This window comes from Chaetodon trifascialis, chromosome 21 (genome assembly GCF_039877785.1).
Source record: "Chaetodon trifascialis isolate fChaTrf1 chromosome 21, fChaTrf1.hap1, whole genome shotgun sequence".
Lineage (NCBI taxonomy): Eukaryota > Metazoa > Chordata > Actinopteri > Chaetodontiformes > Chaetodontidae > Chaetodon > Chaetodon trifascialis.
The window spans coordinates 15,757,455-15,769,883 of NC_092076.1; the positions used below are offsets into that span (position 1 = coordinate 15,757,455).

The 12,429-nt window shown below is 40.4% G+C and overlaps 1 protein-coding gene across 2 annotated transcripts in view; it reads right to left on the minus strand.

The window, feature by feature from the left end:
• Window positions 1–12,429, minus strand: part of ca10a (carbonic anhydrase Xa) — a 212,032-nt gene that overhangs the window by 16,703 nt on the left and 182,900 nt on the right. For both annotated transcript variants that reach the window (XM_070991167.1, XM_070991168.1), the window contains one exon: window positions 11,506–11,691. In XM_070991167.1, the coding sequence (XP_070847268.1) occupies window positions 11,506–11,691 (186 nt within the window). The remainder of the gene's footprint in view (window positions 1–11,505; window positions 11,692–12,429) is intronic.

Here is a 12,429-nt window from a genome sequence, read left to right on the forward strand (position 1 = left end):
CTAACTAACATCTATTGCGTTTATAGGCAATGTCTTAAAACTCAAGAGAAATCAGTCTCATGTAGAGGAGTGTGAGGGTGCATTTCCCTGTAAACAGCTTCTTTACACATTCAATGTGAAAGGGAATTACTCCCTAAACAGTGGACATACATGCTTAGATGGCTGTCTGATTGTCCAAATCAATGGAGCAGACAAAAGCGTATCACCTCAACTGACTAAAACGGTGTGTGATACTGGTTAAGGTCATGTTTTTCACACATTCCTGCACAGTTCTTTTTCCAACAAGTTCATTTACCATGTATTTCCTTTTAAAATATCATGAAATACACACGATTGAGATATTATTGTAGCTGAACGTGCTGAACACGTGACTATTGAAATACTGCTTTTATGAGTTCAAACTAATAACAACATCAGAGCACGCCAAAATGATCAGACTGTCTGAAAATACCCTCAGACTCCAGGGGGTTGATCGTAATATACACAATGAACTGCTAAGAATATAAAAGCAGTGAAGCACTTATTTCAAGCACAAAGGGGTGGTAATGATTTTCACATTTTTCCCAAAGGCTCTTACTCTTTCTCTCCCCACCCCCATAAACTTCTCATCCTCACTCATTGGCGAAGGGCTTGGCAAGTACTGTACTGGAGGGTATAAATAAACAAATGTAAGAGGAGAGTAATTATGAAATGCTCAATTGGGGGAGCACAGAGCGACAGAACGTCTATAAATGCAATCAAGGCGAGAGAGGAAGTGATTAGGGCCCTACGTTGATCTGATTAGATTTTTAGGTGAGAGCGGCAGAGGCAGCCAAACGAACTCATCCATACTCCCTCAATGACAAATTGCACAAAGTTTGCTGCTGGTGGGCAATAAAAGGCCAGTGTGGGCCATAATAAAGTGAGACTGTCTGCCAAATTGAGAAGAAAAAAAAGAGGAACATGCTGCGCAAAAGAGGAAGAAAATAGAGGTCGTAATTAGATACAGAAACAGCCGAAGACAGAGCAAAGGAGGAGAGCCGCTGCATGTTGGCCAGGCCTGTGAGCCTGCAGCACCGCATCATTTGTCACAGTGTCCCTCTATTCAAACACACACTCACACTAACTACTGAATGCAGTCACACCTCCGCCCATCTCACAGGTTCAGTCTATTAAGATTCGGTCATAACACTCTGTTCCTGGTGTCTACTGAGCAGACTGTGATGATGAGATACAGACAGATTATATGACGGGTGTGATAGATATTACAGAGTTAGTACAAATTAGGGTTGGGGTTCAACAGCACTTCATCTAATTGGAACGCAGAATTGAATCTGCTTATCAAATTGAAATGCCTTATCAAATCTATTTAGGTTCAGCAGTGGCAGACTCAGGTGGTCTGAGGGGCAGGGCCAACAAAAATAAAAAGGGCACATGTGATCATGTGATTTAATGTATAACGACTACACCTTTGTAATACAGACACATTGACTCAGACTCTACACTGAACCGTTTAGAGGCATGTAAAGGCCATCTCATTTTTCAGTATGTAGGACAGCCTATATGGCACTGCATCACGAGGAGGAGCACCAAGACGTCACTTTATCGCATCGTCTTGCACATTGGGTCACCATACACAGCACTTGTTTTATCTAATGTACCATCGGGGCATCCAAGAGGTCACTTTTGGGTTAGGTTCCAGTTTGAATCCATCACTGGCTTTTGATATTTGTAGATAAATAACTAGGTTTAGAAGTAACTAAAACTCCAAGATTCAGTTATGTTTTCTGTGCAGATTTTTGTTCACCTAGAATCTTGGTCACGTGATAACGAGTAGTCATATATGGAGGAGAGATAGTAACACCTGTTTTTGATGTCCACCTTGATCTTCATGTGATGAAAGTTCCACACTTAGGTCATGTGACGGCACCTGAGACAGCTCCATTAGTGGAGGAAGACTTAAATGGGGTTGACAGCTGTGGTGAGAGTTAATTAATGGCACAATCTGCCTCCTCATTCACCCATTCCCACACACTCACAGTCACAAAGAGCAGCAAGCTAGCATGCGCTAGCCTAACCATTGGGAGCAACTTGGAATTCAGTGACTTGGTCGAGGACAGGTCGACATTTGGACAAAAGGTGCTAAGGATCAAACTGCCAATGCTAGATTAGTGGGCACCCTGCTCTACCTGTTGATCCACACTGCCTTCAAAGTGAGCATCCATGCTGAACTTTTTAGCCACATTACTAGCGTAGCTCTAAAGATGGCATTGCTGATTGGTCAGTCCACCACTTTGATCCACTTTCAAGGTCCCCACAGGATGTAGCCTGTTGACTGTGGCGATCCACTGACCTCTCCTACGTTGCCACCATGAGGATAACATTTATGGTTTAGACTTGTACTGTATATCTCAACTATTAGATGGATTGCTGTGAAATTTGGGACCTTTATGACTTTTTACCTTTAAGTCTGATGATCCTTGAGCGCCATCATCATGTCAAAATTTGTCCAATATATTTGTCCAGTTTAGTTTATGATATTCCCACTAGCCTTAGCTGTACTATCTATCAATGCTTATTAGCAAAGGTGAGCATGGCAACATGTTAATGTCAGTATCAAAAGGGTTCTATGTGTCAAAAGGAATTTTATGCTTGCCTCTCAGCCTCCAACACAAGAAAAGACCAACATCTGCACACCTAAACTTTCCCTTGAAAGTAATACTGCTGGCTCTTCAGTGTGTTAGAATCTCTTTTGGCAGTGACACTTGTTTTCAGGATTCAGGGGTTTCAGTTGGTTAAACCTGCAATGAAACCTGCATGGAAAGCTGCACTGAGTGGAAGCGGTTTGAGAACACTTGAATTGGGTGTGAAGGGTCACCTTTGCTTGACTGGCCAGTTCTCTTTGGTGAGCCTGTGTACATGTGTGTGTATTTGCGTGTGTGTCTGGGGGTCATGACAGCCTCTTTATGGCATGATGGCTGGCCTGGCCCCAGGGGTAGGGAAATATGAAGACAGCAAGTCGATAGCGGAAGAGAGGTGTTCAGTGCTAACAGTGAGAGGGGGTTTAAAAGCGCTGGGCTGGAAATGACGCTCTTCATCTCCACTTCCATCCATCCATCCTCCCGCCCTCAGATTCACTGGAGCGTGGATCCATAAAACTAACAAACGGATAAGGCTCTCTACCGCAATCACACACTGATTATGCACATGGACCTAAACAGATACATTTTTTTATCCAGTTGCTTTGCTGGCACGATAAAACACTACCAGAGCAGCAGAAATCAACAACTCTCATTCCATCATTTGTGTTAATGCTCATCGCGTTACACCGGTAATTGAACATAATCCCAGATTTTGTTTCCTTTCTTCTATGTATTTCTGCATGTTTGTTTTCCTCCGAACAAGCAGTGCAGTGATGTTCCGATGTGATTTTAATCCGAGATGCACCACAATTAGGGCGCTGCAGTGCAGATGTGGGCGAAATGTGCTGTTTAATAGTGATTAATGATAATTAGGGGAAGAGACAATAAAACAGAACAAGCTTTCCTGTGAATAGCTCTGTGACCGATAATCTGCCGCAGTGATATTAGCTCAATGTGATTTTCTATGTGTTTGCCTATGTTTGAAAGAGGACATTCAAGGTGTGTATCTGCCATTGATGGAGGTTTAAGCTGCCTATGGCGAATCCTTCTCAAACACTTAACAAGATTTGTATAAATATAGTTGGATCCTCTCTTTAGCAATGAGCAGCCTCTCCTTCAATTTATGGGGGCTACTGCTCTGTTGAATTTATTAGGCGTAATCCTAATTTAATCTCTGTACACTAACGTTATTTGCAAGCATCATTTGATGTTTTTTTTGGTCCATCCTCATGTTGTTTATGGAGGATCAAAACTGCCCAAATCAACGATAAATAGCTAAATAATTAGATAAATGAAAGACCCAACACCTAAATCATTCTCCTGATTGCACTTTTTAAAAAAAAAAAAAAAACTGAGCCAAACTACTATTTTTTGTACATAAAAAGACCCTACAGCAAATGTTTTGAATGTTTAGCCAATTAACTACAAAAATATAAAGTACACATTATATTATGGCCAACCATTTTCCAACGGATGGTCTAAGGATGTCATTCACATGACCACTTTGCTCCAGAGTGAAATAGCTCAACATAAGATGGGTTGCCATGAAATTTTATGATCCTCAGACAATAAATCCTAAAGACTGTGGTGATTTACTGAAAGTTGGCATTATCTGTTGAACGCCAGCATGTTAGCATTGGCATTTTGAGCATGTTAGCATGCTGATGTAAGCATTTAGCTCACAGCACAGCTGTTCCTAAGTACAAACCCCTCCAGACAACCACTGTGTTTTTTGTCCATTTTATTAAATACGAAGATCACCACCATTAAAAACTTACCTTGCTTGTGCAGTCAGGGACAATTTAGAGTTTCATTTGGTGAAAAGCACAAATACTCTATAATTTTCTGAGAAGGATTTCAAGGGCCCATCTAAGGGTAAGCATTGCACATTACAATAGGCTATAACTGCACTTGTTCCTAGTTAATTTAAAATGTAATCAAATTAGAATAAACCCAGAAACAAAGCTGGAAAACAATGGAATTAACATGACCCTAGTTGTCCTAGGTTCCTAGTTGTTTTAAAGTTTATTGTTGAATATCCTTCAATGCACCAACAGAAATGTTTTTCTGTGACCTTACTTTTGACAAATTTTAATTTTGACAAAAAATAAAAGAGATGACTTCCCCCTGTGACGGACCACCTCCCAATCTGTACAGCGGAAGACTGGAAGAAACACAAAGCAGCAGCTGCCTGGAAAGAAGCATATGAGTTGACACATATGGTGTCCTTTAGAAAATGACTGGCAGTATTTCAAAGAAAAATGTTGGTGATTAGTTTATCAGCATTTCTCTGGATCAAATGCATTTTTTTTTCTTTTAAAGCAATTTTGACCTGATTGATTCTAAATCTGAAGACTGTGTGTTTTTATTAGAGGATAATGGGATGGCTGAATGTTCTCTGAGTGCATAAAAACATGAGCCAACCTGGTGGAGGAATAATATTTGGAATATTTTAGCACTTATTAAAAGACCAAGGTGTTTCATTTTCAGATTAGAGTGTGAAGCAGCTCTGGGAGAGCAGAGCTGAACACGACACACATACACACACACACATGCACAGACTCACCTGCAGACTTGAATAAAGAGGCTCTGTCTATAAAAACACACAAACAGTGTTTTTCATAATCTCATATTTAATATCTTATTGGATCCAGATGATTTGGCTCTCTTTTCTCTCTGCAGTGTTGGTCTTCAAAAGCTGTAGTAGTACAAGCACTATATTGTACTGTGTTATTATTATGGTGTGTTATATAGAATGGTTGAATGTAAATGAGTATGTTGATTTTAAAATAAACACAAATACATCTTCTTTTACCACAGATTAACACCCACCAGAATGAATTTGCATTGCAGGTGCGCTTGGACACGCCCTTAGAGACCAGCTTTGCAGTTATTATTGCTTTTGCATGTGTACAATAGGGCCCATCGTCTGACCTATGCGTGTCAGATTCCAATGCTTTCTACCTACAATTACACCTGCATTCACATTTCAGAGATTTCCCAGACTACAAACCGCAGATGCATGTTGAGTTCAGGTGCTAGTGGGAAACTCCAACATCCATGTTGAGAACTTTCATAGGGAATTATCTCATATGCCTTTAATTCCAGTAATTTCAACTTCACTGACTCTACCACGCCGTTTCTTTTTGTCACATCAAACACGCACGCTTCCTTTGAAGAGGATGATTCTGATTTCATACAACTTGGGTCTTGTGTTTTTAAAGGTTTTAAAAAGAAATGAGATAAGGTAAAAATGAAAATTTCCATATTAGTAATATTGACAGTAAGTGCCACAGCGCTGCTTTGTTTGAGGAAGGAAAATAAGCTATATTACAATGAAAAACACTTTGAACCATCTGTTGATGGATAACAGAAATACATATTGACACAAATCATACACTGGGGCTTTGTTTTTTCTTCTGTCCTCTGTTTTATTCTATGTGCCCTCCCCCCACTAATCAAACATACTTGATTTACAGTACAAGCTGAGAGCAACGTGCTTGTATGCAAATTTAATATGTGCTGAATTGATGCAAAGACCTGTGTGTTCAAGGCACACTGTTTGCATGCGAGCTGGGATTTTACATAAGCGTAGGTTCATCAATGTAAATGTGAGGTACTGATAATAAAACCTTTGAATACAAATGCATGCGCTGATTGGATAACATCATTAATGCACTGGTTGTAAGCCTGTGTATAGTTAAATATTTGAATATTTTCACTTACAAGGTTTATTTCATGTGATATGTATATGCATATGTGTGTTTGTACTGTATGGAAGATGTATCTGCATTGTATGGCTGTTTTTTTAGTGAATTTTGATGCTTTATCATCAAGGACCATGGTCACACACGCACACACGAGCACACACACATGCACTGTCAAGCAAAATGGAGGGCAGAGAAAGAGGCATGATGAGTTAGGAGATACAAAGTGTAAAGGGGTCATTTCAAGACGAAAGCTTTGGAGTGTTAATGCACCCACATGCATGCACAAGCACACACACACACACACACACACACACACACACACACACACACACACACACACACACACACACACACACACCAACGTATCCACCCCACCCCCATCCTCCCACAGGCTGCCATTTCAGAAGGATGCTTTGCTTTAAAAAGTTTTAATATTTCTCTTTTTGTTCACGTTTCAAGGACATGCACAGCCACCACTCATCTGCAGATGGGGGCGAGAGGGAGCCAGAGAGAGGGAGAGAGCGAGAAAAAGAGAGAGAATTTTTCTGCATTTTCGATTATGAAACATCTTATTGGACCTTGAAGTCACGGCTTTGGCTCACAGAAAGAATGGGGTGGGCTATCGGGGGAGGTGGCAGATGATGAGGAGGATGTTTTCGAGTTGCCATTTCACTCAGAAACAGTTGTTTGAGTCAGGAGAACATGGCAAAAGGGAATGGGTTGGTAAAAAACTATTTGTTTGCAGCCTTTACTGGCCTTGTTTTCCCTGTGGTTTGGCATAGCTGCAACTATCTGTCTATCAGCGCTGCCACTTATCCTGAAACCAATATGTATTGTTGACTCCTTGTACAGAGAGTGGATTGGAAACAGATACATATGCAGCAAATCAAGTATGCAGATGTGGTTTATAAGTGGGGGAGAAAACTATGCAGAAAGAAACTCCAGAAACAAACCCCCCAAATTCGAATAAAATGAATGATTGTTATTTCCAGAAATCTAACAAAAGAATTAGTGTTTGTGTTAGTTTCTGTCTCATTACTGCACTAACCTTGAAAATTACTTTTTGGCTAATTGATAGAGAACTGAGATCTTTAAACAAAACACAGAATCTTTACGACTGCAGGCAAACTTTTAAGACTGCAAAATAGTTTTCATCACCCCAAATCAGTCCATTTCAAAGAACCTATGGAAGTCTGCGCATGCTAATATTCAAATGAAATCATTTAAACAAATTAAAATTTAATTTTCAATTGCTGTGCCTATGGTGTGTGACAAAATTGGACTTAAAAAGTGAAACAGGCTCATTTTAATGTCAAAAATCCATTACGGTGCCTAAATGAAAATGAAGATGAAAGTGCCACGGAATCAGAAAAATGTTTTTCTCAGTGGACTGAGGATAATGCTGCAATAATGACACTGAAGTTGAATGTAAAGTGGTCTTTTCATGTTCACAGGCCACTTTACGTTCGTTTCTGTGTGTGTTTGTGACGTTGCGTCTCTGGTTTTGAAGTACCTGTCTTGTGTAATGCAATTTTATGTTGTTATGTTAAATGCTTGATTATCAGCTTAATGTCCTACGTTGAATGTCGCTTTACTCCTTTTAGCTTTTTCTCCTCTGCTCAGCTTCACCATGCTGTGCCTGTGTTCCTCTGTTAGATTTGCTGTTAGTGTGATTGTCGTTTTAATGGCTAATCTGATTAATGTGCATAGCTCCTGGAAAATAAATAGATAAATGTACGGAACAAATTGGCAGATCTAAACTTTCGAATGAAATTGCGCAGTTGCCTTTTGTATTTAAATGTGACTTTTTTCTGTGTGAAGTTAGCATGTTCTCCATGTGTTTGCATGGATTTAGGGGCTGTATTAGGCTAAGCGTCTTGTCAGTGTCTTTAACCAAAGCATGGGTTATAATGCAGAGATCAAAATTCACTACGTTTTACTGTTTGAGTGAGTGTATGTGACCATATATACATGTATATTTCTATATACATGCCCAGCTTTTAGGTCATTTCTAATTAAAGTAAAATGTTAATGATTTTGGTTTAAATAAGAGGCATAGGAGAATCCTATCATTATGAAAAATATTATTTCCAAACGGAATTTGATTACGTGATTTCCTTTTAATTACAGCCATTTACTTCTTCAGTCTTTTGCAGTCTTAGTTTTGATTGATGTTCAATTCCAGTGTTGTTTTACTGAAATAATACAATTACATATCATCATCTGATAATGAAAATATGAATTTAATGATTTTTTTTTCCCCAAAAAAACCCACAGAGGAGAGCAAATATTTATTCATACTTAATTAGCTGGGTTTGAAAAGATTTCTGTCAGGCTGTGTCAGCCACAATTAAAGAGCTCCACCAATCAGCTGGCCAAGGCGGCCCGTATATAACCTGAGAACTGAAATCCACGGTGCACTCAATTCAGCTACATTCTCACTGCTACTCGCAAGAGTATAGCTGCCAGTGAAGACACCATTATGATGCCCTTTCTATATTTTCTGGGAATTTGGGACTCTAGCAACCTTGGGGATTTTATATTCTACAATTAAAGGACATACACATGACACGTATTTTAAAGGCAAGTCTCTCCCCTATTCCCAGTAACAATTACTGGCCATATGTGCACCCTTTTCCCCCTCTGACGCCTGCCTCAGGGAGGCTGTGTGCAACATGGTAAGAGTGTGACATCAAGATTCAGATATCAGTGGCAAACCTCTTCAGAGCTTCTCTACACGGCTCTGAAAAACTCATCAAACAAAGTGTTAAGGGTTGACATAAAGTCCTACATGAGGCCTCGAGATACAGTAATGTGTGTGTGCACAGGGGGGTGTCCTTTCAGGATTAGGTTACAGCTCTCTCCACCCCGAAAGAACGCAGTAAACACTTGTTTTATTACGATTTGAATATCAGCTCTCAGACTCTGAGGGAGGATAAATGATTATCATTAATTATAATAAATTTGCCTGTCAAGACTGCAATTATTTTGTTGCACACAAATTGGTTATTCATATAATGGCGGTGGTGGAATGCAGCGGCGTGAGTGACTCATGATTTTGTTGAACAATCAAAGTCAGGGAAGCTAATTGTCTCACTTGTCAAAATTTTAAAATAGCCGAGTGTGACGGCGTGCGTTCACACGCAAGTGTGCGCAGAGACGGAGAGTGTGTGTGTGTGTGTGTGTGTGTGTGTGTGTGTGTGTGTGTGTGTGTGTGTGTGTGTGTTAAATGCTTAACTGTCATCTCGGAGACAAGTTTGTTCTTGCTGAAAGAACTGATGCAAATCAACGCAGCTGCCGTGTGAAAAACTCATTTCCAATGGCACAGCATTCTCTGCAGACGGAGTGAAATTTGAACTCATTTAGGTGTGTGAAAACCTCTCCAAAATTAACTGGGGAAAAAAAAGCATGATAGAGAAGCTAAAATCAAAAGTACTTGAAATGGAGATTCAAGCACCAATTTATGCTACTGCCTTTAAAAACCAAACATTTAAACCCGCTCAGTTCATACTATTAAATCCTGCTTTCAAACAGACAAGAGCCTCACTCAGGATCTCAGGATCTCTGGTGGGATGATTCTAATATTACACGTGTTGGTCAGTGTTCTCAATCCAGTCTATGAAAAATGTGTGCGGCTTTCCACCACAATTCCCTCCTGCTTCTCTTTGGTGCATTGGCTGGTCCTCCTATAATTTAAGCCCCGTCTGGAGGAACATTGTTCACTTTAAAAGTGTATCTATGCCTGTTGCTCATAGATCTGCATTTCCTACGCTTCAGTTCCATAAACTCAGTGTACAGTTTGATTTCTGTGCAGTCACAGACAACTCTATCTCCAGACAGGAGCTGCAAAATTGGAGTTAGTACAATTCTGTCAAGCCCTGTTCTTTTCTTCTACAATAACTGTACATGGCAGCAACGGGGTGCTTAAGGTTAGGAAGAGGTTGTGGCCATTGCAGATAAACCACAGGCAAGATTTGATTAAGATTAGGAAGCAATCATGGTTATTGTTGTGGTTATGGTCTGTGGTGGGACATGAACAGTGGTCTACCATGAGGTGCAGAAGTTTGGTGGTAACAAAACAGATGCTGTAATGCAGTTGAAAAGAGGACTTTGCTTACCTGTTAAAGCACAGCAGGCATTCAGAAAGAGCTGTTTGAGCAGTTTACTGTGCAAACAATTAAATGCCAAGTGAAATACTGAAAATACTAAATATTTTTACACATAACAACCGATTGTAGTGACGAACCCACAAAGAAATATCACCAACTCTGCAGTTCCTCTCAGCTCTACAGAGCATTTTAGGCTCTTTCAGCTCATTGTTTTGGTTTTACAATCTGTGGCTTTAATTTTCTGGTTCGGTCTCGCCGCTCTCATCGCCTTGTTTCCAACAAAAAAGCTTTGATAAACGCACTGTACATTACCTTTACACTGCCTGCCCTACACTTGTCAGCCAGCCAGGAACATAACTTTGAATGAATACTAATGTTGCTCTGTGTCCGCAGAATGTGTAAGTCAGCAACTGTCGGCTAAAACGTTATCAAGATCAGTTTAATGAGGTGATGTTATGCTTCTTGGCTTGTCCCACTTTGACCTCAATTGGTTAAAAAAACAAAACATTCTTTATTGCTACTTTTTGACAAGCCTGCTAATGATAAGGGTCACATTTTCTGGCAGAATATCTTTGTATTAAGAAGCAGCTCCTGTAATTTTTAAATGGCTAAAATGCTGTCCAGACCAAAGTTTAATGTAATTACCAAAGAACAGAGTACATATTTCATTACAGAGCAGCCCCTGCAACATCAATACGGTCCAAGTGGGGTAAAGGAAACTTGTCAATGGGTCATACTGTTGAGTTTCCCATTTGCTGTAATGCTATAGAAAGGGATGGTACAGTCACTTTAATTCCTTGTCTCTTCGGAGGGTTCTGAGCAAAAGCTTTGCGGTGTAACACCGAATGAATACAATCAAAACCACTGCCAAAAGCACTTCCATTTTCACCTTGATGTTTTTCAAAAACCTGGTCCGACAAGCAAACTCATTATGGCAGAGCTACTGCTTCTGCTGAAGTGAGTTGAATTCCAGCGTGTCTGTCCTGATTTTTAGTTGGTGACTATAGAGTGTTTACCGCAGCTCTCTTAACCAGTTATACTCTAAGTCGCACAATGCGTACACACCTCTCCAGAGAAGGCCTGTCCGTTCAGCAGGTGTTCGGAGCCCTGGCCGTCCTCGCTGCCGAAGTGTAGCCGGATCTCCTCCAAACGATGGCTGTACGTCATTGGCCCCCCAGAAATGTTAACCAGGTGCTCCTTGTCCAATCGCAGAGAGACGTGGCGGCCAGTGTTGTACATCGTCCCTCCCACCTGGAGAAGAACAGATGAGGCGCAGTTGATTACACAAGAAGGCGATAATATTCTCAAGAGACATGTAGCGCATATTCATAGCAGCAAATCTTATTACAAATGATCCGAAAGGAGTAAACATGAGGTCGTGTGAACTGAATGGAGACTCATTCATTTGACAGCACATTTACCGCAAGTCATGATGCAACTTACGTATGTCGTGCCAGAAAGAGCTCAAGAGGAAGCGTTGATGAGCACTGTGACAGACTGAGCCTCATCTGACATTTAGATCGACAGGAAACCGAGAAATTCCTAAAATATACACCACAACCTCCTGTTTTAATTTCTTGTTATTTTCTTCTGTATTGGGAAACAACTCCTGCTTTCAAGTGCTGACCCACATAAGTGTTACCATGGTTACTAAATTATCCTGTACAAATATATACACCATGAAAGCAAATTGGGAAATTGCTTGTTGGACACTTCCAGCTGCTTTGCTTTCACACCACTAAAGAAGCAGAGTCGTTGTGAAAGCACCCTGAGCAGTGAAACCCATGGCCGCTAGGTTAAAGTGAGCCATAACTTTCGCTGAGTAGCTGTCACTGTGCTCACAAATGAACACATTGAAGCACAGGTAGAGAAGAGTGATTAGATTAGCAAAATGAGTGCCCACAAAGTAGATTTCCTCCAGGTTAATGATGAATTTGAAACTGGATGTGGGACTTTCCCTCAAGCACTGAATGCAACACAGTCGTAAAA